The 24,111-nt window shown below is 39.2% G+C and overlaps 4 protein-coding genes across 8 annotated transcripts; 1 reads left to right on the plus strand and 3 right to left on the minus strand.

Moving 5' to 3' along the window:
- Positions 1–202: 202 nt before the first annotated feature.
- On the minus strand, positions 203–4,186 carry LOC126800775 (serine/threonine-protein kinase BSK6). 3 transcript variants are annotated; one of them, XM_050528186.1, is made up of 10 exons: positions 4,038–4,185; positions 3,625–3,865; positions 3,303–3,532; positions 2,888–3,157; positions 2,688–2,793; positions 2,272–2,357; positions 1,581–1,769; positions 968–1,132; positions 762–875; positions 203–615 (listed from the first exon to the last, which is right to left on the minus strand). In XM_050528186.1, the coding sequence occupies exons 2-10, from the start codon at positions 3,704–3,706 to the stop codon at positions 373–375; spliced, it is 1,485 nt and encodes a 494-aa protein (XP_050384143.1). In that variant the 5' UTR covers positions 3,707–3,865; positions 4,038–4,185; the 3' UTR covers positions 203–372. The 3 variants fall into 3 exon arrangements, with proteins under 3 accessions (XP_050384143.1, XP_050384142.1, XP_050384141.1); XM_050528185.1 differs by having other exon boundaries at positions 3,625–3,875; positions 4,038–4,166; XM_050528184.1 differs by having other exon boundaries at positions 3,625–4,186.
- A 2,866-nt stretch (positions 4,187–7,052) lies between these two features.
- Positions 7,053–10,987, minus strand: LOC126798745 (phosphatidylinositol:ceramide inositolphosphotransferase 1). Its single transcript, XM_050525788.1, has 12 exons — positions 10,431–10,987; positions 10,246–10,335; positions 9,784–9,870; positions 9,618–9,686; positions 8,917–8,997; positions 8,376–8,447; positions 8,225–8,282; positions 8,045–8,147; positions 7,854–7,949; positions 7,709–7,755; positions 7,500–7,621; positions 7,053–7,415 (listed from the first exon to the last, which is right to left on the minus strand). Exons 1-12 carry the CDS (start codon positions 10,461–10,463, stop codon positions 7,332–7,334), a joined length of 942 nt encoding a protein of 313 aa, XP_050381745.1. The 5' UTR covers positions 10,464–10,987; the 3' UTR covers positions 7,053–7,331.
- A 3,356-nt stretch (positions 10,988–14,343) lies between these two features.
- On the plus strand, positions 14,344–16,157 carry LOC126799136 (uncharacterized). 2 transcript variants are annotated; one of them, XM_050526260.1, is made up of 3 exons: positions 14,344–14,476; positions 15,079–15,256; positions 15,423–16,157. In XM_050526260.1, exons 1-3 carry the CDS (start codon positions 14,444–14,446, stop codon positions 15,995–15,997), a joined length of 786 nt encoding a protein of 261 aa, XP_050382217.1. In that variant the 5' UTR covers positions 14,344–14,443; the 3' UTR covers positions 15,998–16,157. The 2 variants fall into 2 exon arrangements, with proteins under 2 accessions (XP_050382217.1, XP_050382218.1); XM_050526261.1 differs by having other exon boundaries at positions 14,353–14,476; positions 15,129–15,256.
- Positions 16,158–16,306: 149 nt separating this feature from the next.
- Positions 16,307–20,338, minus strand: LOC126799135 (uncharacterized). 2 transcript variants are annotated; one of them, XM_050526258.1, is made up of 3 exons: positions 19,953–20,338; positions 16,943–19,377; positions 16,307–16,845 (listed from the first exon to the last, which is right to left on the minus strand). In XM_050526258.1, the coding sequence occupies exons 2-3, from the start codon at positions 19,370–19,372 to the stop codon at positions 16,642–16,644; spliced, it is 2,634 nt and encodes an 877-aa protein (XP_050382215.1). In that variant the 5' UTR covers positions 19,373–19,377; positions 19,953–20,338; the 3' UTR covers positions 16,307–16,641. The 2 variants fall into 2 exon arrangements, with proteins under 2 accessions (XP_050382215.1, XP_050382216.1); XM_050526259.1 differs by having other exon boundaries at positions 16,943–19,450.
- Positions 20,339–24,111: the final 3,773 nt, after the last annotated feature.

Consider the following 24,111-nt stretch of genomic DNA (forward strand, 5'->3'; position numbering starts at 1 on the left):
ATCAAATTAGGATCCGGAATGCCAGATAATAGAGCCCAATTCTAACACCAATTAGTATATGGTTCTTAATTTTCTGTTCTCAAGTGTAAAATTAAAATTTACTGCTGCATCATTGAATAAAATGTATATGGCTAAAATGATTTCCGGCAGGTGCTTCCGCATATCACCATGGAGGCAGGAAAAATTTAGGCTAGAACAACAATTCCCGAAGCAAAGATTAATTTTACCAAGAGTCCTCAGGTGATATAAGCAAAGCTTAATATACTGAGATCATAACATCAAAAGAATAGATACAAAAGACTAAACAAGACTACATACATAGTAATGCCCTGCATATTGAAGAAAATAAGAACGAGAAAAAGCTTATATACATCAAGTTCTGTTCTTTTTGGCTTCCAAGTTTGTGCCGTCTTTGAGTGTTTCTTGTGCATCATTGTCCATGCCAAGCTTGAAAAGGCAGGCTGCTTGAAGATATAAAGCACAGGGCCACTCGGGAGAAATCACCTGTGCTTGCATTGCATCTCCTAGGGCTTCTTGTGCCATATCATTCATCAAGTATGATAGACATCGCCGCGCATACACCGTTGGTGATACCATTGTCCCACAATCAATGAACTTCCACAGAGGAATACGAAAACAGATTAGCCACAGCAAGTCGGAACTTAAAAGTAGGTCTATGTACCCACTGAAGGCTCAGTCCCTTTTATATGAAAGCATGATTATTACACGCCATTCTAAGATTATTATGAGACAGGACTCACTTGTGTATAGGAATCAATTGCAGTTGCGTAGTCTTTTGCTCTAAAAGCAGAGTCTGCACTCTTCTTAGAATCCAAGGTCTCCTGCATCTGATTAGTCCACAACTGGAAAGAAAGCTGTAGACCAAAAGCAGAATTAACACCAAATTGATTTACCAAAAGAATTAAGAAATTTTTTTTAAGTAAAGTTTAGGGCCATGACAAAAGACCTCATTAGCAATTCCCTCATCATCCTTGTATCCATTCTTCTCCAGTATTTCATGTATGGCTGTCAGATCCATTCTCAAACAAGCTTCACCAAAAGGTGTTAACGACAGTGGCTGCGTTGAGGATGCAGTCTCTTGTGTGATACCCATCAAAACATATGATGCAACCTGCTCAGCAACTTTATATCAGAAAAATTATAATTTTATTCAGGACAGCTAGATTTATGTGAAGTTTTATACATGACAAGTTGGTTAGCTGTGTAAGACCTTCAGTTTGAGGAGAATGTATTGCACATTGCACATTGCACATTGCACGTGTATACTTTATCTAGATATAAAGTTGTTCAAAACTTTATATGAAGCTACAATTGTTCAATCCATGCTAAAATTGAGTAATATGAGCCAAATGCTGTACTGCTTTGACCCTCAAGATTTTAAATGACGAGAGAACAGTGATGGTGAGAGGTAGTGGTTCTCAATGACACTGGGTGACTGGCTAACTAGTACGAGCCACTAGGCTCTGAGTAATAACACACAAGGTAAAAACCTATATGTGAGCTCAACGAATCTAATATAACTGATTCAAAGATATATCCAATCATATACAACACCGCACCTCTGTTTCTTTTTGAAGTGACAAAAGAGCAGTGGCAAGGGATTTCGCATTAGGCCTCTCACGAGCTTCATACTGCAGACAACGGGAAGCCAAGCGTACTAACTCCGTTCCATCGTCATTTGAGAAATTACCCTCCAGAGCAGAATCCATCAGCATCAGGAAATTCTTGCCACGAATGAGATCTAGTGCCTTCAGAAAAGACATGCAAACATGGTAGAGCCCCAAGTTTTTGTTAGAACAACTCAAACCAATATGTCAAATCATAACTTTGACTGTGACGGAGATAAAAATGGTAACCCCAGATTGTAACTTCTGCAATCTCTAAGAGCTAACTTTGATTTAAGGAAGCTTCCCTAGTAGGAGCATGAAACTATTTAGAAGCTCTATTACAAGCTTCACATACAAATAATACTACAAGGTTATTATCAAAATAATCAACTACTAAAGAAAAAGCAAACGAAAGAAATGAAAATAAACATTGGAGGAACTTTCTGGCATCCATGTGAAAATAAATATAACATGGTAAACCAGTTGAAACCTCATGCTTAGACAGTTAGACTTCCCCATTTCTCAAAATTGAGTCATATTCCCAATAAAACAATAACCCTTATTTTTCTCTCCAAAGATATTAACACATTGGTACTCATTCAAGTTCATATCATTCACAAAAGACAAACATCATTGAACTCACATGGCTGGGGGGAATATGTTTGCCACTTAGAAGATCTAGCAACAAGGTTCCAAAGCTGTAGATTACACTTTCTTGTGTCACCCTACCTGCCAACCAAAGACACAGCCAAACAATGTATCACAATCACATCATACTGGAATCAAATGGAATACATAGTAAACATATGAGGTCTGCCAGGCCAGTTTCTACGCATGCTAGCAACCAAAGCATATCAAATTCATGTACTCCCATCTCTCGTATCCAAAACCCAATTCACTGAAGCCATCCCAGTTTTAGTTCTAGCAAAAGGTTTTCTTTTAAACTTTGGACCTTTGGTATATGTAACTGTAAGTAAACCATAAGTTGCTACTAACAGGTATCGGAGCATCCAGAAATTCTTCTAGCAAAGTATAGTTCAACAATGTGCGATTATCTACCTGTTCTGAGGTACTCTGGAGGAGTGAAAGCCAAGTTTGTACTGTAGCTCTTCCCATCCCTGCTATTCTTCATCAGTCCAAAGCAGGACAGCCTCGGATTCGCATCCTGCTCAACCCAATGTGAATCAATCCAAGTCAAAAATCCGCAGCACCAAAAACAAACTGATTCACAGAACGTATCATGAACCTACTAACTTTACCTTATCAAACAAAACCCTGTAAGCATTGAGATCATGATACAATGCACGCCCTTTACCACTACAATACTCAAGAGCCTGAGCCAAATACAAAGCCACCCTCAACCTCATAGCCCATCTCATTGGCTGGCTCTCCCAATGAAACAAATGCTTTGCCAAAGTCTCATGTGGCATGAACTCAGCCACCAACAACCTCTCATCTCCTTCACAGCAACACCCAATCAGATTCGCCAATCTCTCACTTCTCAAAGTCCCTACTGATCTAGCCTCCTCCTATAAATTGCAATAAACCAAACTTCATCACATTCTTACCTCAAAAAACGATTAAAAAGGAACAATCTTTGTAGCATTACCAAACTCGAAGATTAAAAAAGGAGCAAACTTTATAATATGAAACAGAGATAGCTTAATTACATACGAGGAACTGACGAGAATCGGGCCAGGCAAGCTTGTTGAAACGCTTGACGGCGATCCAACGGTCGGTGTTGTTGTCGAGCTTGCCTTTGTAGACAACGTTGGGGGCCTTCTCGCCGTGCTCGGAGACTATGTTGTCGGACGAGAACCCGCACGTGGCGGCTTTTAGTTGGTCGAAGCTGAACTCGGTGAAGCTCGGGCACAAGTTCTTGTCACTTTTGCCGCCCCCATTCTCTGCAAACAACGACGAACACAATCGAAGCTTTGCCCTTTTTATTTCCTCAAAAACCAAAAACAGAACAAAAGAGCTTTGAATGGTTGCTTACCGAGGTCGGTGGATTCGAGGACGGAGGGTTTAAGGTGGGAGTTAAACCAGCAGAGGGAGAATCTAGAGCAGCGGGCTCCCATTGATCAAGCGGTGGAGAGTGAGTGAAGCTGGAGTAGGGGAATGATCAGACGGTGGATATCATAATAGCTCAGAGTCTTAAAGAGTCTGAGAGAGAGTGAGGTGTGGATCCAAAGATGATTCAGTTTGGTGTTTGCGTCGGAGCTCTGATGTCTCTGCTGCTACAAATATCTATGATCTGGTTCAGTGAGTTCAGTAAAGAGGGGAAGAGAGGGAATATAAAAGAACAAAGAAAAATAAATAATGAGATTGTTTAATGTGTATTATTAGTGATAATACTATTTGGGATTTTGGGGAAGCCATTATTATGATCAGACTCGGTGTGTCCCTCACGTTTTCATGTGTTGGGTACGAGGCTTTCACAGTGTGAGTGTCAGAGAGAAAGAGAGACTGTGTGTGAAGCAAAAATTGTAGAGGGGGGAAGCAAAAGGGAGGGTCCTTTAATTTTTCTCCTACACACTTTCTGCTTTCTGGTGATTTGTCTGCAATGCCATCATTTCTTCAAGGAAGAGAAAACCACCATTGTTTAGAGTTTCTCGATCTAGGGGGTCAAATCGATGATGTTTCTTTTTTCTTGTACTAGTCAAGAAAGTCAAAGAAGGAATAGACATGGAGAGGTGGATTCCATTAATAAGGTTGGAATGGAGGATTTGTCCTTCTAATTAGAATTGTCATATCCTTATCATATTATTCTGTTTAGTAACTTATTCATTATCATATACTAATTCTATTTATTCACCAGACACTAAGAAGAGAATGATGAAATAAAATTACACTCTACTGACTCTAATCTAAGTTGGTAGTTGATTCTTAACTACTTTTTTATCGGATGTCCCTGAAGCGACTGATTCTTACCTAGTTAAAGATGATCCTTAGCTCCTTACTTCATTAGTGTGACAAGTTTGACCCGATTATGGTTTCTTCTTCTATTTGATTTAAGTTGTAAAGTATGTATTAGTTGGCAGCCAAAGGAGTTTGAATTAGGCCTGTCACAAGGGGTGGAGCTGCTAACATGATTCCATATAATAGGCCTTCTTGCGAATGGGCCAATTGTATCCCTAACAGTTGTTTATCAGTTGTCACTGAATCAATAACTTACTCATCATCGGTTTGTGTTGTGGTCTAGTTTGATAAGCATGTTTACAGGAATGAGTCTTTGAACCAAAAGCAGTCGATCATGTTGCTAAAACATATTTCGATCAGGCAAACAATTTAAGAAGTTTACATAATCGCGGGGAGATGTTGGTGATCACTCTTTCTCACTTCAAATTCCTTTGAGGAAGCGAATTTTATCATTTTTCTTCATATTTTTTTTTGAAGATAATGAACTTTAGAATCTTAATCAATAATGACAGTGAAATGATAACTAACGGTAGATCATACATTATTTCAAAATGAGCTTAAATTTGATTACTATTGTCTGATCACTTTGAAAACATGTTAATTAATTAACCATACACTTGTAAGAGTGGTTTGCATTTTCAGTAAAACTCTTCAACATTGAAGAACTACCTTGTATGTTAAGATAACACAAGAGAAACGAACTACTATTACACATCTAAACTCTGCAACTTCTTCTCTCCTCCATTACTGTCATAAAATGAGGAACCACCAATACAAAACTTCAACAATCAACGGTACAAATAAGTTAATTGTACAAAAGGCAACCAAAATAGGTCGACAAAGTCACTTTCTTTAGCATCAAGAGAGTGACAATTCCATATTATAGAAAGACCAAAATCGTCTCCAACTTTCCACACCCTAGGTTCCCATCCTACAGCATCACAAGTCCCATCTATCTAACCCTAGCTAGCTTTGCAAAACCCAGCCACACAAACCTGCATGTTACTTGTATCCAAGACTCCCAATCAAACATCTAGACCTAAACCACCGGAAAATGAGCAATGCATCTTCGGAGACACCGTGTGAGCCCAAATGTCACATGCAACCATATGGGTGTCTATATAGGACCAGAATGACCCCCCTTGCATAAAACTACAGAGCTCATGATGATATTTGCATCCCTTCTTCATGATCATACTTAACGATGCTACAACAGCTTCTGGTTCTCTTTTTTGACCAGCTTTTGGCGCTTAATTTGCGCCGGCGTGCTTTCTGATAACAGCACAGGTGGGGCTGTGGGGGTCTCTATGCTGTCAAGGATATGTCACCGGAAAAAGAAGCTCACATGGAAGAAGCACAAGCAATTCGCTATGAATCCTGTGACGCGGCAAAATTATGAAGGAAAGAAACTATATGATAATTAGCAATTACGATAAAGATAAAGATCTACTTTGCAATGATGGTTTTGGTGCTAAAGCTTGATTTAGATTGGATTAAATCCAAATTATAAATATGTATAGTTCTGTTTGTTGGTTCTAATTATATTTCGTACAGTTGCAGGTGTCAAATAGCTAATTAGATTCGCAGTGTGTGTGTGTGTGATGTAATCCACTTTGAGGTATGAAATTGGTTTGTGTTTGTGTTGTAAAGTGGCTTATCCACTTAAAAGGTGCTTACCTAATACAAAAATATCATAAATCTGAAGCTATTTGAAGAGTTGGTATTCACATTTTCAACTTTGGAGACTTTTATGCTATTATGTAATAGTTTGTGATCAGAAAAAAAAATCATTTCAGACCTATCTAGATAAAATATCCTTGAAAAATAGTTACTGAATCATATTTAGTATGATTGAATTTCACCTTTAGCCTAGGTGTATCTGTGCGTCTGTGTATGCTTACGCAACACCGACGATTGATGTCCAAGAAGTTTCCAACTTGAAACAAATTGTGATATTGCATTACATTATAAGAATACAAGTTTACACTTTATCTTTATAAACAAAATAGATTTTAATCTAGAAACTTGTTTTCTTTCTTCGTAATAGGCTTGTTTTGAACTAAGAATTAACCGTAACTTGAGAGCAGCCGCACCCGGCCCTCTTTGAAAAGAAATAAAAAGGAGATTCATCACTAATTTAGATTTAGGAAACAATTTAACACTGGAATTTTTTTTCGCCAAAATAGAAGACCAAGAAAACCCCAAAGTTTGTAGCATGAAATGAGATGGCGATGATGCACAAGAGGTGGGAAGGCACGGCACGTTATCTGTCCACGTGATAAGATCATAAGAGGGGATAGAGGGCATGTGAGGTGCTGACTCAGTTTTGCAGGGCAAGGATCCGAGTCCCTGTCGGGTACACAAAGCAAACCATGTTCCAAATTAGACTACTTGAATCTACAACGTCATAGGGAGTGAAAACTGTGAAATGACTACTCTGAGTTAAAAAAAAACAAGGTGAAAATTAAAGGTAAAAGAATCATGGAAGCAATAATGCCCATAGCCTGTGACATGAGGATGATGGCCTTTCCTTTTACATAGTTATTCCTCTTTTCCTAAAAGCACAGAAGATTTTCATTTTCTATGAACAATGTGAGTCCATGGTACATGCTGATCATGATCTTAAATAGAACAGAAGAAGAGGACTGCAAAAATGAGAAAAACTATAGCCCTAGTTCCACTAAAGATACAACAAATCATGCGGCCTAGCCAAGGTTTCTAAAGCCTTCTGACCATAGCCATTTTAGCAGAGCACTCCTGTTTTGCAGAAATCATCGTTCCATTCTATGCACCGTTCATTGTAGCATCGGTATGCACAATGGTGTTTCCATCTTCCAGATTCTTGCCATTAACTTGAGTTCTTTGCCTCTGGGGACATATGGCAGTAAAATTGTAAATACCAGTAAAATGATGATTTATATAGAGTTGGTAAATATAACGAGATCACTATACCCGATCAGCAGGGTCTCCAGATATTCCATTCAATAGCTTGTGGGTCTCTTCTTTAGTCTTGCTGTCCTTGTCTTTTGCGCTAAGTGGTAACAACAATGATGCAGCTGTCCGGTCAGGCAATTCTGCATCAACAACCCAGTCAGTACCACAGATGCAGATGTGTGTAACCAAAAATATCAAGAAAACGAAAACAGAGTTGTCTTCCTAACCTGCTAATTTCTTGTCGATAAAGAATACAACCAAATTAACGGTGTACCTGAGAAATCATATAGTTCAGTAAAGAAGAGTATTCAATTCAGGAACAATCATTTCACGTGTAAAAATGTAGATAGAAGAATGGAAATCTCTTGTTACCATGCAACAACAACGTCAACTGTGTAATGTTTGCGAGATGCTACAATCAACAAACTCTGGATCACAACGAGCAACCAAGCCAACTGCTTTATAAATCTGCAGTGATCACATTGAGTAACCGAATGAGAAACTATGCAAAATCTAGTATGCTCCATTCAAAACAGAAAAGTAAATCATAAGCCAAATCTTACCTTTGTGTGCCATATTTCTGATAAGTGCGCACAAAGGTTAGACTAAATATCATGTGCGATGAGAAAATCAAATCACCACAGCCATATAGAACACCCTTTGGAACTGCACAAATACGAAATTCAAATCAGGACAAAGGATGAGACCCAATGCAACAAATGCCCCAAAGAAAATTAAGTTACCGATCACAAGGGCCTCAAATACAGTCTCTGGAGGCGGCAATATGGCAAGTTTAGAGCCCTGCAAATTAAGATAGCCCGTCACTTAACTTAATTCACATCATACAATATGCTACATTTCATCAAGACCTTAGCCATTAAACAATCGAGCTACCTCACGACAATGGTAATTTGGACCAGGAAGCTGTGTGGAGTAGAATGTGAGGATTCGTAGAAATTGACACGTCTGCAACAAACAATAGCAACTATGTATCAGGGAAAAAAAGTTGGGACTGCCAATGCCTACAACCAAAAGTGGATAATAGAATTGAATATCAATGTGTGCCACGCAAATACAAAAAATATGATGTCTCATTTTTTCGATTTCAAACAGAAGATAAGATATACAAACAGTAAACAATAACAATGCTCAACTTATATTCATCAGTTGACACTTTGAAAAGGCACGCCCTAAAGAATTACATATAGAAAAAATACATATACAATAGGATTTCAATGATAAAATTAACCAAAAGAGCTACATCATGTCAACAAGATTTATACCTAATTGTCAAATTAGGTACTAGAGTGAGCTAATCTTCTATCAAATAAGGTGAGTTGCCATTTTTAGATTCTCATTAATCACTATGGGAAAAGAAAGTTTTAAAAGAAAAACATGATATAGAGTAGCCAGAAATGCAATAACCATCACTTACCACTAAGAATGCTAGAACCCTACACCATATTAGAACTGTGTATATTTTCTTGCTCTTGAAAATAAAAGGATGGAAAGTCCACTGCAACAGAACATGCACCACATTAGGAGAAATTAAATAATGTAAACAGAACAAGCACAAGTGGAACTAGCATGACCATAACAAAAGAGAACAAATCAGGTGAATGCTTAAATTAATCGATCAAAGAGAAAGACAGCGAGATCATTGAAAAGGAAGAACGACCCTAAACTAATTTTTTCAAAAAACAATTAAAAAGAAATACTGAAAAAAAATCATGGAAAGCGGGTCATGATCCAAGTCCATGCCCTTCACTCTCCAAAAGAGTCTTGTGTGGAACACACCTAAACTTAGAAAAGGAGGAAGAACTGCTGTGAATTTGAAGATTATTCATGTTACCTGTTGAAATTAATTCAGGGTTATAGAACAGCTTTTCTCACAGAGGGAGCTTTTCGAAAGAGAAGTGCGATATTTAGTCGTCCATTTGCATAGTGTAATCAACTTATGTTTAGGCCAGCTCAATAAAAGAAAAACTTACATTAACTAACATAATTGTCATCTGAACATACAAATGGATTTTTAAGCCCATCTTCAACTACACCCCCCAGACACAGAACGTAATGCATATACATGACACTAGGCTATAGTAACAAGCATCACAAAGATGACAAAATGAACCTTACCAAGACAAAGGATAAGAAGATGAAGTTGAACAGGGATTCACTGATGTAGGCTCTCTCCTCTCCAAGCTCCTGAACAAACACCAACAAAAAAAAAGTCAATTACAACTTAAAACACATATTGAATGCAAGACAGCGTTTCCATCTATAAGATTCACAAAATACGAACCGGAAGAAAATAAAAACCAGCATCCTGCAGTGTTGGCCCCGGACGATGTATATAATGAACTCCTCGAGCTGCTAGACCATGTATGTACTGCAAAGAAACAACACGAACAAGACATATCAAACATAAAATCCTAAAAAAAGCACAGATGCACTAACATAAAGACATTTTAAGCATACTTTCGTTGGCTAATGCTACGAAACCAATAGAATTCAACCCCGAAATCTAAAAACCTCGCAAGCCTTAACCGTATCCAGGTATCTAAACTGAATTGAACTTTTTCTACTGCTAAAAGAAGCACGCATCTTCCTCAAAAGTTCAAAAAATGCTCCAAATCATGACTGTCTAACTTTCCCACTTTCGACATCATTTCCAATTCGAAAAACAACAGAGTAGAACCAGTTATCATCCAGCAAGGAGCTTCAAAATTCGAGTCGAAAACATCAACTGAGTTCGAAGTTTCACCTGACCAACAAGACCAGCAAGAAGATACTTCCAGTTAGCTGCAAGTAGATTGATCTCAGTAACTACCTCGGCGCAAATTCTCTTCCAAAGCTTCAAAAAAACATGGACAAAAATCAGTACAAAAGCAGAAATGGATTCTAACTTTATTCAAAATCAGTACAAAAGCAAATTCAGTTTCGAAAAACCTTGGAGGCCTCGCGGCCAATGTAAAGTGTCATCTTGTTCTGACAAGTAGTAGAAATCTTGAGGCGGTTATTACTATGATACGTTCAAGCACCACTTCCATATCACTTCACAAAGTCAACCTCACCATCCCGATCCTCCCTCGATCACCAAAACGTCGTCGTTTGTGCCGCCGCCGATATTCAAAGATCTAAAACCGGAAATAACGAACCAGGAAGGAAGCTGGTGAGATTCTGAGATTGGATTCGTTTCAAATTTGCGTTTGAGAAATCGGAAAAGAGAAAAGACGGCTTTTAAGATTCTGAGATTGGATTCGTTATGAAAATTCTATGAATGGAAAAATGGGAATGGGAATGGGAATGGGTTTTCTCTGTCTCTCGGAAGTTCTGTCGTGCTGGAGCAGCACGCGAGTTGAACACGGAGGCGACAGTTAAGAGAGAGAAAGACGAAGAAGGAATGAAGAAAACGATGCAAATTCAAACACCAAAAACTCTCCCCTTCTTCTCTACTTATTAATAAACACGGTTTTGGAGAGGAATCAGAGAGAGAGGAAAAGTCCTTTTTCCGAAAGGACTTCTTAGTTTTTTGCGCTTGTGTTGTGAGAAAAATCGCCGCGAGCGCGTGATTAATTAAGTGGTTAATTAAAAAAAGAGAGACGAGGGTGGAAAAGGCAGATATTCTGGGCGGCAATGTTTGTATTACAGTTTTACAGAGTGCGCGGACGCGGAGGAGGTGGTAAATCGTGAGCCTTCCTCCGGCCACGGCCTGCTTTTTTTTTTTTTTTAGTTTACTTGATTAATTATTAACGTTGGGGTTAAATCTGGTTTAAGAAGTTGATTAATAAAAGACTACTGCCACGAATGAGTTTGGTGGGGTTTAATTACGTTTGATCCGGGGCGTTTGGGCTATAGCTGATCCTCTTCGGTTTACTAACCTTATAAGGGTGAATGAAACAACACTAAAAATTGTTGATAAATTAACAGGTAAAAGTTGATAAATTATGTAAGTATAATTCTAGCACAGTGCCCTCTATTTTTTTTTCACTTTATTGTACTATCGGCGTAAAATGGTAACTCAATATGTGTCGTGTGTAATTGGATTTAGCGTCTTCATTAAGTTGTCGATTTTGGCGTTTTCTCATGATTGGAGACCCTCAATAGGCTTTGGTTAGCATGTTTTAGAAGTACATTTGTCTTGGACACAATAACTTTGTTTCTCTGCATTTTATGACATGATGGCATGGTTTGATCATTTCTCTCATTTGAAACTATTATTTTTACTTGTGAAATGCATTATCCTTTGAAGAAGTTGTGTCACTTTCTAAAAAAGAACATGAACTCGAGAAAATGCAGAGCAACTTCTTCATAAAATTCTTTGTAGTTTTATAAGAAGTAATCAATTTGGGGGAACTAAAAAGATATGCAGATTTTGGATGAATGTGGAAGAATTATTACTTGGTAGGGTTAATAATGGAGGAAGGACGAACAAAAGCACATGGGACGTACGTGCGAGCAGGGTTTGGGTTTGATGATTTGCCTGATTCATGTTGGGGGTAATTTTCCAACCACTTCTTGCTACCATTTCGGTGTAAATTTCCGTACCTCTTTGTATTTGATCAGACATGGTAGATTCTCCTGTTACGGGATCATCGTATTATTCGTAATTGTATCTCTAGTAGTGCAAGTAATAATTGGAAAATGAAGATAGTAGGTGAGTAATCATGGATGAGAATGGTTGCTCTTTGGTTAATTAAATAGTAGCTACTAATGTCATCCACCTAAACATCAAAGATGCGATTGTAATAAAGTTAAAATTGGGCTTCATTTGCTTAAGACCGTTGTTTTGATAGACTTTGATGATATCCAGCATGACTGAGAGGCTCAGCCACACTTAAATATGGTTTGTATACGTTAAAGTGATCGAATATCGAATTGGTGAAAAACTAAGTTGAAACTGCGAGTGACATAACCACGATAAAAAAGAGTTTGTGCTTGACAATCGAGTAGGCTACATCGGAACACATTGTACACTACATTTCCCTGTTGATTACAATACATGTTGATATAGAGCTAAAGTTAACGTCAATGACTTGTTCAACTCGGGGTAATGGTGCAACAAAATGGACTAGAAATAATGAAAGAGGAGAGAAAGTGAACGGTGGTGGGGAGGTCAAATGCAGAGGCCAACGATAATAACCAACGGGCACTAAGGTGGCTTCTTCCATTTGACAACGACTCGTCGCTGTCCTGCTACTACTGCATCTTCCTTGGTGCTGTAGATGACAAAAGCTAAACATCGATCTTAATATATTTCCAATCCTTGCTCGTAGTTTTTCTTCATATACAGATTCCTACTTCACTACGCGTCCATTGAGTATGTGATTGATCCATCTAAATGATAATGACGCTAATAGTACATGCATGTAGCATCTAGTCGTTTTCTAAATCAAGATCGACTAATGCCAAGTTGCAATTCGGACTTAAACCGAACTAACGAATCATATATTAACATATAGTGGATGATGGATCATTCGACTGTCAACTAATCGTAATAGTTGATATGATAGCTCATATAAGTGCTTAAAGAGCGATCAATGAACAACTCGCTAATTCAGATTAAATGGCCACAAATGCTTAGGAATGTCTAGGCTTCTTAGAATAGAAGGTTTGGAATGCTGTTGGAAACTTAGGAATGGTTTGAAGGGGTCCCAAATAACTGGGATGAATGAGGTTCTTGACTTGACTCCATATATTTGTTACTTGAATGCAAGGGTACTTTTATATGTCTGAAACCACCAAGCCAACAAAGTTGAAGGATCAGCTCGACCTAATTAGGACCACGGAAGAAGCCACGTACTAGCTAATCATTCAACATGACCAGTCGAATTCTATCACCACCAAAAACAAATATCTGATCTATGCATGTACGCTCTGCAAATCCACAGTTGGGGAGAAAGAAAGAAAGAAATTAAGAAAGCTTCTTCCATGGTAGACCTCTCAAGTACCCCATGGATCTTGATGGTCCTTCAAAAAGCTGTGCATGCATGAATGTTCAAGGCTGCACTACAGCATTGTTGGGAGGCGTTCTTTACATTTAGGGTTGTGAAACCACACACAATGTAGAATTTAACGAGTTGAGGATTAAACTGAAAAGTTTCAGAACAAAATTACCCGCATAAAAATTCAACCGAATTTCTACAAAATCTAGTTATCTACAAGACGCCCTTTCGTTCATGCTTCATAAGCTTCATGAACCTTCAACTCTTCAAGGGCCATACAATGTTGACTAGTGTGGGTGTACGGAAGATTGCTACTTAAAAAAACAAACTATGTTTCTAATAATCTTTGACCCCATTTTATTGACTTGTACAATTCAAGCAAGTTGAGTAAAGCTGGGTCTAAAAATGCGTAGAAAAAGAGAAGACGATAGAGTTGATTACACAACCCTACTCTTGAGGGCCTTGATCAAACTTGGCATGTGAATTTTGTATTACTCCTCAACCCCTCCCAGTTCTGTGTAAAATAACAAGAAAATGGGTTGTCAAAGATGTAAACATGACTCAAGCTATTGAAATTTCCAAACAAAAAACAAAGCAAAGGAGCAATATCTAATGCTATTCTTCTTCCAAGTACAACGAGGAAAAATGGGGCATTCAGATTATTGTTATTTTTATCCCCAACTCCCCTAAGATAACCTTAATTCCTAATCTTGGAACGTTTTGGAGCCATCAACACCATTGGAGGTAACATGCAGCTGTCCCCAGAAGTTTCTTGGAACACCTTCTTGTTTCCAGAATGAAAATGACCTCTTTTCTTGAGCCCAAAATGAGGCCCATATTTTTGTTTTGGGCCAGTTCACATACCCAAATGATATCTTCTACTGTTTCAATTGCCCTTCTTGACTTTCATTCTTCATGTTCTCTCTCTCAGAGAGGCAGAGGCCTTTGTAGCCTAACCCTATCCATAGCTCCCCTATTATACAATTCTGGGTTTTATTGCAAGATTACATATTCATCATGGCTCTTCATGGATCCAGTTTCTGCTTAAATGTGAATTGTGCTTTTGCTTTTTCTCTTTTATATTGTATACTTTTTGTTGATCTGTATGATTCCTTAGTTTGGAAAAGCTGGGTTTATCTTGTTTGATTTAAGCTGCCATTTAAATCAATTCATGTATATCTAGCTGTAGAATGGCTTATGGTTGATGCAAGAATGTTAATTTAAGTTCTCTTTATCGCAAAAAGTGTTCTTTAGCTTCAATTTGATCAAGCAGGATGAGGTTTCGGGAATAAATTAAGGTTTTATGTGATAATGTTTTTAAGTTTCAAAGCAGCTCACTTTGTTTCTGCGTTCCCATGTCAAAATTGATTGTTTCAAGTCTAATGTATAGAATGGTTAATCAAAATTGAATGGAACGGTAGCAAACTGCGTAATTATTTTGGAATTGACTATAATATCAATGACCCAAGATTGTTGGAATTCGACAGTGAAGGCACTATAGAATTTGTGAGGCTATCCTAAAGAGATTTTCATATGTAATGTTTGGGTTGTTTTAGGATCCCAAGATTTTCTTTTATTTCTTTTGGGTTCAATTTACTCATCGTTCACTCTCAGTTGAGGTTATTGAGACTGATGTTGACCTTATTTTGTAGGGAAATCTTTCGTTTAGGGAGTTAAAAAGCTTGCCATGTGCCTGTTATAGTTCTGGGATGCTACATCATCTGTCTTTACCATCAAGGAAATACAATTTGGTTGTAGCAAATACTCATGAAAGGGGGCATAGATTTGAACTTTTGCCTGGAGGTGGTCATTTACGAAGTGCACAATCCAGTAAGTTTGTCTTAGCCTTCCCACTGTAATCTGTATGTTTATAGTCGTTCTTTAGGATTGACTCGTTATGGTTCACCATGGTGTTATCGTAGCTTCAAGTTCAGTGACCTTTAGTCCAATGTAGTTTCCAATTGAATCATTCTAATCCTGACTTTTTCCTGCACAGCGTCCTCTTGTCCCGCCTTTGGTTTGCGATCATTAAAACCATGCAGTGCAAAATGTGATGACTCAGAGGATAGCTCTGATGCCGAAAATATCATTTTGGATGCAGAAACCTTAAAACGGGATTTAGATATTGCCGTAGCAGAAGAGAACTATGCTAAAGCAGCAGAAATTAGGGATAGACTCAGACTTCTTCGCAAAGATAGTATGACTTCTGTTTTAGCAGCAAATGCTAGATTTTACGAGTCATTTAGAATAGGGGATCTGGCTACAATGCAATCTCTTTGGGCTAAACGGGATGAAGTATGCTGTGTACACCCTGGTGCACGTGGGATATATGGTTATGAAGATGTTATGACTAGTTGGGACTACGTATGGGCGAACTATGAATTTCCACTGCAGATCGAGGTGAAGGATGTTAATGCTAATGTTAGAGGGGATATGGGGTTTGTTTCTTGTGTGGAATTGGTTAAGACAAGAGGTAGCAGTTGGGGAGGACAGTTTGTAACAAATATTTTCGAGAGAATTGATGATCAATGGTTTATATCTGTACATCATGCTTCGCCGATAGACTTGTGAAGATGCAGATCGACTTGGTACGTATTTGATGTATGAGTTCCCTCTCATTGCCATTTTTGTCCGTTTGCTTGGCGATCTTTTAACCGTTATGCACTATTCTTTACCACAAATGAAATGCAGATTTGTCAAATTATATTTCTTTACCATTCTACTGCAGCTTTAATGATAACCTATGTTATAGCTCTGAGCCTCTGAATATGAACTTACATAGATGCATGAAAGTGAAAAGTTCATCGCTTTAGGTGCATATAGTAGGTGCAAAATTTACAGGAAACAAGATGTGTCTGCGTCACTAACAAGGATGGAGAATTATGCTATAAGGAGCGAAATGCTGAAGCTTAGTGTCCAAGTTTTCTATTAAATGGCAAATTTTCCTTTACAAGTGGTAATGTCGGTACAGTATAGTACAACCAGAACAGAATTACAGTGGTGGCCATACTTCATTTCTGCAACAACAGGTACTCTGGTTAAAGTTTCCCTACTAAAGTTCAGTCGATTCACAATAACTTGTGTTCACTATGAGAACTAGGAGTTCTACAGCCCATCGATGTTTAGACTTGAAAACAAAACGGCTTCACTTGCACAAAACTAGACTCTACCAACAGGGGAGTGAGGTGGATTTGGTGCATACTTTGATGGCCCTGTCATCTGCATAGAGCAGTAATTCCATTCAAAGTTGGTTCCTCATAAATTTTTGCTTCGGACATATCTCGCTTCTGGCTGTTAACTACGACAACACAGATGAAGAATGCTTGTAACAAAGAAATTGAAGTATTGAACTCAATCGAGTATGTTCCATCCTTCCCTGGCACCAATCTGAAGACTGCCCTGTTTTCCTGAGCTTCCCCCTGAAACAAAGTAGAATGACCAACATGTAAATTGGCTATAATAGCAGTAGTTCTTGTGCAGGTAAACAGAGCTTAGCTGAAAACAAAAAAGTAGTACCTCAGCGAAAAGTTCAAAATGATCTGAACTAGGAGAAGTTGTGAATGTCTCGGAAATCTGACAGCACCTGTTCTTGTTGGAGAGAACACGCAATTTACAACCAACATCCCAACCCCCACAATCACAAGATCCACCAGATTTCCAACGGGCAATTAGTGGTGAAGGGCCTCCTTTGTTTGGTGAGCTATGGACACCACCTGGAAGTATGACTATACTACTGTCTTCATAATTGTAAGACAATCTGTCCTCTGGTGCACATTTGGTGCAGTCCTCCATAGCGTCCTCATTGCTCTCCTGTCCAACATGGCTCAGATCTTTTCTAGGTATCTTGACAACAGCGGCAGCAAGCTCCCTATTTAGCATAAATTTTGGTGCTTCTTCATTTGCCTGCTGTCTTAGCTCAACACTAAACAGAACAGACTCTCTTATCATATGCTTGAAGTTCTGTCCATTAACATCAGACAAATAAGAGGTCGTAACCTTCATTTGACCAACAACATTGTATGCATAGCCACAACTTTTGCCTTTACTTCCTTGATTCATCCAGCCACCACCTTTTTTCTTGATTTCATTCACACAGTAAAATGTAAAGTTCTGGCCAAAATCATCCTTCTCAGATGGATTTTTCATGGTTGCCACAAAACAGTGGCTGTTCCTGTCAACCAAAAACTTATACAACGGGACTCCATTCTTCATTGTTAACTGCAGCAATGCCTGGACAGATGATGCCTCACCCTTCTCTTTTTGTAACGACTCACCAACACTAAGTGGCCTAGAGACATAGGCATTCAGACTTGCTTTCATAGGCTTAATAGCTTCAGCAGAATGGACTGGTTTTGCCTCCTTGTGCTTCATTATTGGATCCAGCAACCTTCTCAATGGACTAGACCTACCTCTATTATGACTATATTTTTCTCCCTTTGGATTATCTGACCAATCAGAAGTTTCGGATCTCAAAGGTCCTGATTTGACAGTCATATATGTGGAACCTGACTGTGGTACAGCTGCATTTTCTTTGAAACTGAAACTTCTACCAAGCCTCCCCAAGCTGAAGCTAAATCGGTGATTGGGTGAAGAATTTCTGCTCCTTCTAGTTGACAGTTCAACGTCTTGATCCAATATTTTCGAAAAATCAAAACTTGAACTGGTAGGCCTTTTCGGTGCAGAAGGGAGTGGGCATGAATGTGGAACTTCATAATACTGTTCTTCAAAGTTCATCTCGCTGCTAAATAAGTCACCTGAGAATCTAATCTTATTGGCTTCTGCCAGATGCACATCACAGGGTGCTCTTGGTTTTGAAAACTGGCATACTTTTTGCGAGCCACTTTGGGGCAATGCCTTCTGTGGAAGGGGAACCGTGTTATTCTCTTCAACTGGATTAGGTTGATCAGCTAGATTTGTATCTAACTTTGGCAACTCCTCCACACTTTTCTCAGTTTTGTCCTTGCAAACGATCACCTTTCCCTTAGAACTGAGTAAGACATCTGAACTTTGAGATTTTGAAGAATGAGATCCCTTTTCTGAAATGATCATTTCATCAATATTCTCTCTCTTGATATCCGACTCTTGAAACTCCTTTGCCTTCTTGACCTGGCTGTCGCAACTGCTTACATTTTCCTTTTGAGTGGATGAGACTCCATAACTTTTCAAAACTGGTGCAGATACCCTTTCTGAACTGATCCTCTGAGCTGAACATTTTCCTTTTCCCTTATCAACCATTCTATCCGAGTGGTTTCTACCAAAAGGCCTGTAGGGGAAGGGTATCTTCTTCTGCCCATAAACACCATTCTTCGAAGGGGTCTCACAGTCTTGGAAGCGGACAACACTCGGAGCAGAAGGTTTGGCACCCTGAGAATGGACATTTTTTTTAGAAGACTTGAGACTAGAACAACGCGAGGACTGTTGGTCAGGACATCGAACTAGACCAGACGATGTAGATGCTGCAGCAATATTTTCCAAAGGTGTATTATGGCTAACTTTGCTCGGGGAATGCTTCTGCTTCCATTTTTCAAGCCGTGACCAATCTAGAACTCCAAAATTCAAAACCTTTTCTTGGATTTTTTCTCCTCTCTCAGGATGCTGAAGATAACCAGGCAAGTTCGACATGTGCTTTACAAGCTCATCCACTTTGGCACCTTTCTCCTTCCTACTCTGCCTATTCATGTTTCCCAAAGATTTTTCTTCACCCACGGCATTACAACCACCTTCTTGCCTTGCTTTAAGTTGAGGATCATTTCCTGCAGAACCAACACCAGCTCTGACTCTGACCTTTTCCGAGTGCTTTGTCCTCCGATGCCCTTGGGCGTGCAGAACACTGCCCTCTGCCGTAAACTTGTTCTGCTGTCTTGAGCTATTCTTATGCTCCAAACCATACCCCATATCCTCAGCAGGTTCTACAAAGTGAGCTCGTCGACACACATCAGCTTGCATTGTACCTAGTTCCACAAAAAGTCATCCCACAATCACAATCCATTCTATCGATTCGCACTCTTACAACAACCTCAAATTCTGGCAAACAAATATAACATGACCCGTGAGAATATGCGATTCAAAGCAGAAGAATCCCAATGCGGATAAGAGTAACATAATGCAACATTCCGATTACCAATTACTCATACAAAATGCTAACTAGCTGATGAAGTTCATGTCATCTCGCTTCACGTTAAACCAAGAATCCGAATTTAAACACAAAATCAACCACAGATATCAATTCAAATGAAAGAAACTCATGGATCTAAGCAAAACTCATACAAAAGAAGCAATCACACACCATAAAAACACAAAATCCCCAATCTTTAATCTCTGTTTGGCACAACAGAAATCACAGAACTCTAAATGCATAAGAATCAAACCTAAGGCCTCACAGTTTCCAATCATCAACCTCACACAAACAACACACCATACATTTTATCAAGAAAATCAATTCTCCTCTTCCATTCAAAGCAACCAAAACGAAGCACAAATAAGCTAAATAAGAAAAAGCAGATGCGCTAAGGGATTCGAAGCTCACCTCGAAGCTTCTGGAACCGAGAGAGAGCTCTCTATCAACAATGGAGGTATCGCATTCTCTCTAATAGATCCGAAACGTAACAATCCAAGCGTGGTGATTTGGTGGCACTGTACCTCGTCGAAGCAAAACGTAAATTATAAGCAAAGCAAGGAATTTCTTGTTCTTTATTTTTTATTTACCGACAAAAACCGCCAGCGCTTCTTAACCACCGGCCTCGGAATCCGCGCCCGCAACTGCGTCGTTTAGCTCTCGCCGGAGAACGAGTCAGAGGTCCAGAGAGAATGGAGACACTGGCCAACTGTGACTGAGCTCTTTTGGTTTTTGGCTGACTGCTCAGACTGACAGATCAAAGAGAAAGAGAGAAAATGGCGCTTGCAGTTGTGATCCGACGGTGGAGAGAAAATTGCGGGATTAGGGAAGCGAGGGCTATGATACCGTCACATCAAGGGGGGGTGGGCCCCTACAAGAAGCCTTCTTTTTCTGTCACAGATCCCGACGAGGGGGTGATGTGGGGCCCGAGTGGAGAACCACATGTGTGACGTCAGCTGGCTCTGTGATTGGAGGTGAGCTTTAGGCGCCCCTGTGGGCTGTGAGCTATTTTAGGGATTTAGATAAGGATTCTTTTTTCGTTCGTTTTGTTCTTATTGGGAATTTTTTTTTTTTTAACAATGTTATTGGGAATTTTGGAGCTCCCTAAAATTGACTTCATCCTTTGTCACTTTGCCTAATTCTGAGCTTTCTTTTCTGATTATATGTGATTAAAAATGCACACACAATTGTTCAACAAAGAAACTGTTTCACTCGGAGATTATAAATTTATCTTCAGAAACTTTCGAATATAAACGTATTAATTTTTGACTCCTTATGATGTTAAAAACTCTTCCTGTAGTTAAGATTATAGTGTTGGCCATATACGAATTTGTGTGTTAAAACTAACCCAAGCATATGTGCTGGTTGAGCCGACATCAGCTCGTAATTAAATGTTATATGACACGTATATTTATTTGAAATGGAGTTCATTATAGTGAGAGACAAATTGGATGAGAGATTTTTTGATGCCATACACTATTTCAGATATCATTAAACATAATTTTTGGGTCTAGTCACTCCTGCAATGCTATCACTCTACCATTTGAATTATTTGCAATTTATAACTCAACTGTTTCAGTAATGTCACAACTAAAAGAACCAAAGGCGTATGGGGTTTCTCTCTAGGTTTTCCTTATGTTTAGCATCATTTGTTGTCATCGACCATGTTGGAGGGTTTTAATGCTCGATTTGCTGCCGCTCTCGCCATCAAGGAGAAAGGCAAGGTGGCTTTTTCATGGACTGCTGGTGATGCTGTGATTTCACGACAACCTTTTGTCGTGGAATGTTTGCTCGTTGTAAAGAAGAAGCCGGCTCTGAAAAGCGGTGTTCGGCGCTCTGTCTGTCTGGAGATACAAGCATAGTCTCCAGATGCGTGTGAAGGGGGATAGATATGTGATGAAGTTCACGGAGGAGGCTGAGAGGGACTATGTGGTTGCTAATGGGCCATGGTATTATAACAGGGTTTTGCTTGTTGCTGCAGCACTCGACGAACTTTGTGATCCGACTAGGTACTGATTTTGAGATTCCTTGTCACGGTGGAGGTTTTTGGACTGCCACTGGCTCTTATTACTCCGGAGGCGCTTGAGTTGATTGGACAATCGCAAAGAGTGGTGGAGAAGGAAGTGAATCGAGGGCATCGTGCTAGGGTTCGCATCACCCATTTTTTGTCGGATCCGGTGAAGCAAGCTTATATGCCGATGTTGTATGAGTTTGGTATAGTTTGGATCCCATCCATGTTGATGTTCTGATATGATACAATGACGGGGTTTTGCAAGATTTGTGGAATGTTTGAGCACAAAGCTACTGCCTACTGGTTATAGAGTTCCACCTAATACGTTGGAGCCTCATGTTATCGGTGACAATCCAGTGGGATCTAAGGTCGCGGATATATAGGTGGGAGCGACACATGGTTCGGCGAGTGTCTCGATGGTGGTGAGCACTGCCCTGTTCACCTACTCTAAACCTAACCCTAACCCTAATCCGTTTTGGGTCAACCCGGGGTTAGATATCGGGTTTGGGTCAGTAGCTAGTTCCTTTGGCACCTCTGCTCCTCCATCGTTTATTTTCTTCGGCGTCACAATGGCAGAGTTAGTCGCTGAGTTTGGGAAGGTTGATTTGGTGGTGCCGCCGGTGCTTCCTCCTCATGCTCCCTTACATGTGCAAAATGAAACCCTAGCTCTTCCTAAGCCACCATCAAGACTTAGTGGCAGTAAAAGGCAAGCTGAGATGGATCTGGTGGTGATGAGGAGGAAATGGTGCTCTGTGTCGGGTACGGAGGCAGAGTTGTTGTTGGATTTGCAGGTTCATGCGGATCTTTACCTCCCTTATCAAGATGGGCTGCTCACAATGAGCCCACTGAAGAAGAAGAAGAGAAGCTGGGTCGGCCTTCGGGCGGAAGAATAAGCCTAAGACTGGGGCTGAGAGCACTGGGTCGAGTAAGAATTGAGGAAACCTGGGACGGCTAATACTAGGCCTTAGCGAGCTCGTAAGAGGTATTTTGAGCTGCACATGATACTAAAGATGGATGAGGTTGAGCCCAGTGGGTCACAGGTGATGGAGACTCTTGTGCCAGCAACTATGGAGGTTCAAGAGGATGTGGTGGCTTTGAAGGAGGCCTCCGATGGATATTCCCTCTCCGTTTGAGGTCCTCGTGATGTTTTAAAAATAAGTTAGCCGTGTTTACATGATATATTTGATTATTTTGGGCCGACTGCAAAGATTGAGCATTGAGATGTGAATTTCTAGTTTTATTAAGAGTTTTTCATTTCACAAACTCTTAATTATTGTTGCTTCTAGATAGAGAGTAGAAGTTTGTTTATGCTGTTTCATACATTTTCATTTTCTTTTATATGACAATTAATTTTTTCTAAAAAAAATAATTGTTTCAAATATTAGTAATCAAATAATTCGTAAAATAACATGAGATGATTGATAAGATTTGACAGTAACATCGGAATTTTTTAATGATGATAAGTGATAACTATGTAAATTTTACAGTTTAATCTAGAGAACTTGGACATTCTTTGAATTAGAAGCGTAGAAGAAAATGTCCCACAATAAATTAGACTAAGCAAATTGGGCATGCTTCTTTATGCCTCTTCTTAAAAACTTATAGTCCAAATGAATAGGTGATGATCAAAGCTTTCATTAATCATTAGATTCTGAAGCTTTTGTTTCTGGCCAAATCCATTTATTCCCAATGTCATCTCATTGTCTGTGGGAGAATTATCACCTCTTTGTTTTGTCATTTGATTAAGGATTAACAAGGTAGAGAGAACCCCACTCGAATATCAAGGGAGGTGTAAAGTACTCAAACAAAATGGTGATACAAAATGTTGAGAATTACTTGGATTCTTGCATAATTTTTTGAGAATCTTTCATTAGTTTTCCACTCTTTGTTGTCTTTCTGTTTTTTGTGGCTTGTCCTTTTCATATTCCTACCCTCTTTTCTGGGTATTTTGGCCCTATTCCAATCTAGACTTGCATTATTCGACCTTGCCTTTAACCTATTTCATTGTGTTTGTGGGCGATCTGCCGATCTCTCCACATTTTCTTTTTCTCTTTGTTCTACAAAATCTCTTATTAAAGGGCAAAGACTGAAGAGCATGTGTTAAAGTAAAAAGCTCAAATGAAAATAATATGGACTGCAAAAGCTTGTTCTAACTTCCAGTGACCTGGCTTTTCAGGCTTTCAGCTAGTAAATTTGGCCACATTATGCATTACCAAAATCAGAAAAAAGAAAAATCAACAAAAAAAATCATTCCACGAACATTCAGGCCGATTCTTATAAATTTTCTATAAAAAGTGAGTTTGGGCTGATTTCTTGTATTATAGCCTTGGGCTGAGAAAATTCTGTATAATTTTGTTAATGATGAGGCCCAGGTTTCAAACCGAAGCAAAGACTGATACTCGGTGAGTTTATCGCGGGAAATATTCAGAAGACTGATGCATGTTTTTTTTTTGTAGTCCAAGAGTTCGACATCTGCCGAATGAAAGGAATGGAGCTGCGCATGATATTGCAAGTTATGCAGGACGAGGGTAGGGTTGAGTTTTATGGTTAGAGATAGAC

The sequence above is a fragment of the Argentina anserina genome, chromosome 6 (genome assembly GCF_933775445.1).
Source record: "Argentina anserina chromosome 6, drPotAnse1.1, whole genome shotgun sequence".
NCBI classification, from domain to species: domain Eukaryota; kingdom Viridiplantae; phylum Streptophyta; class Magnoliopsida; order Rosales; family Rosaceae; genus Argentina; species Argentina anserina.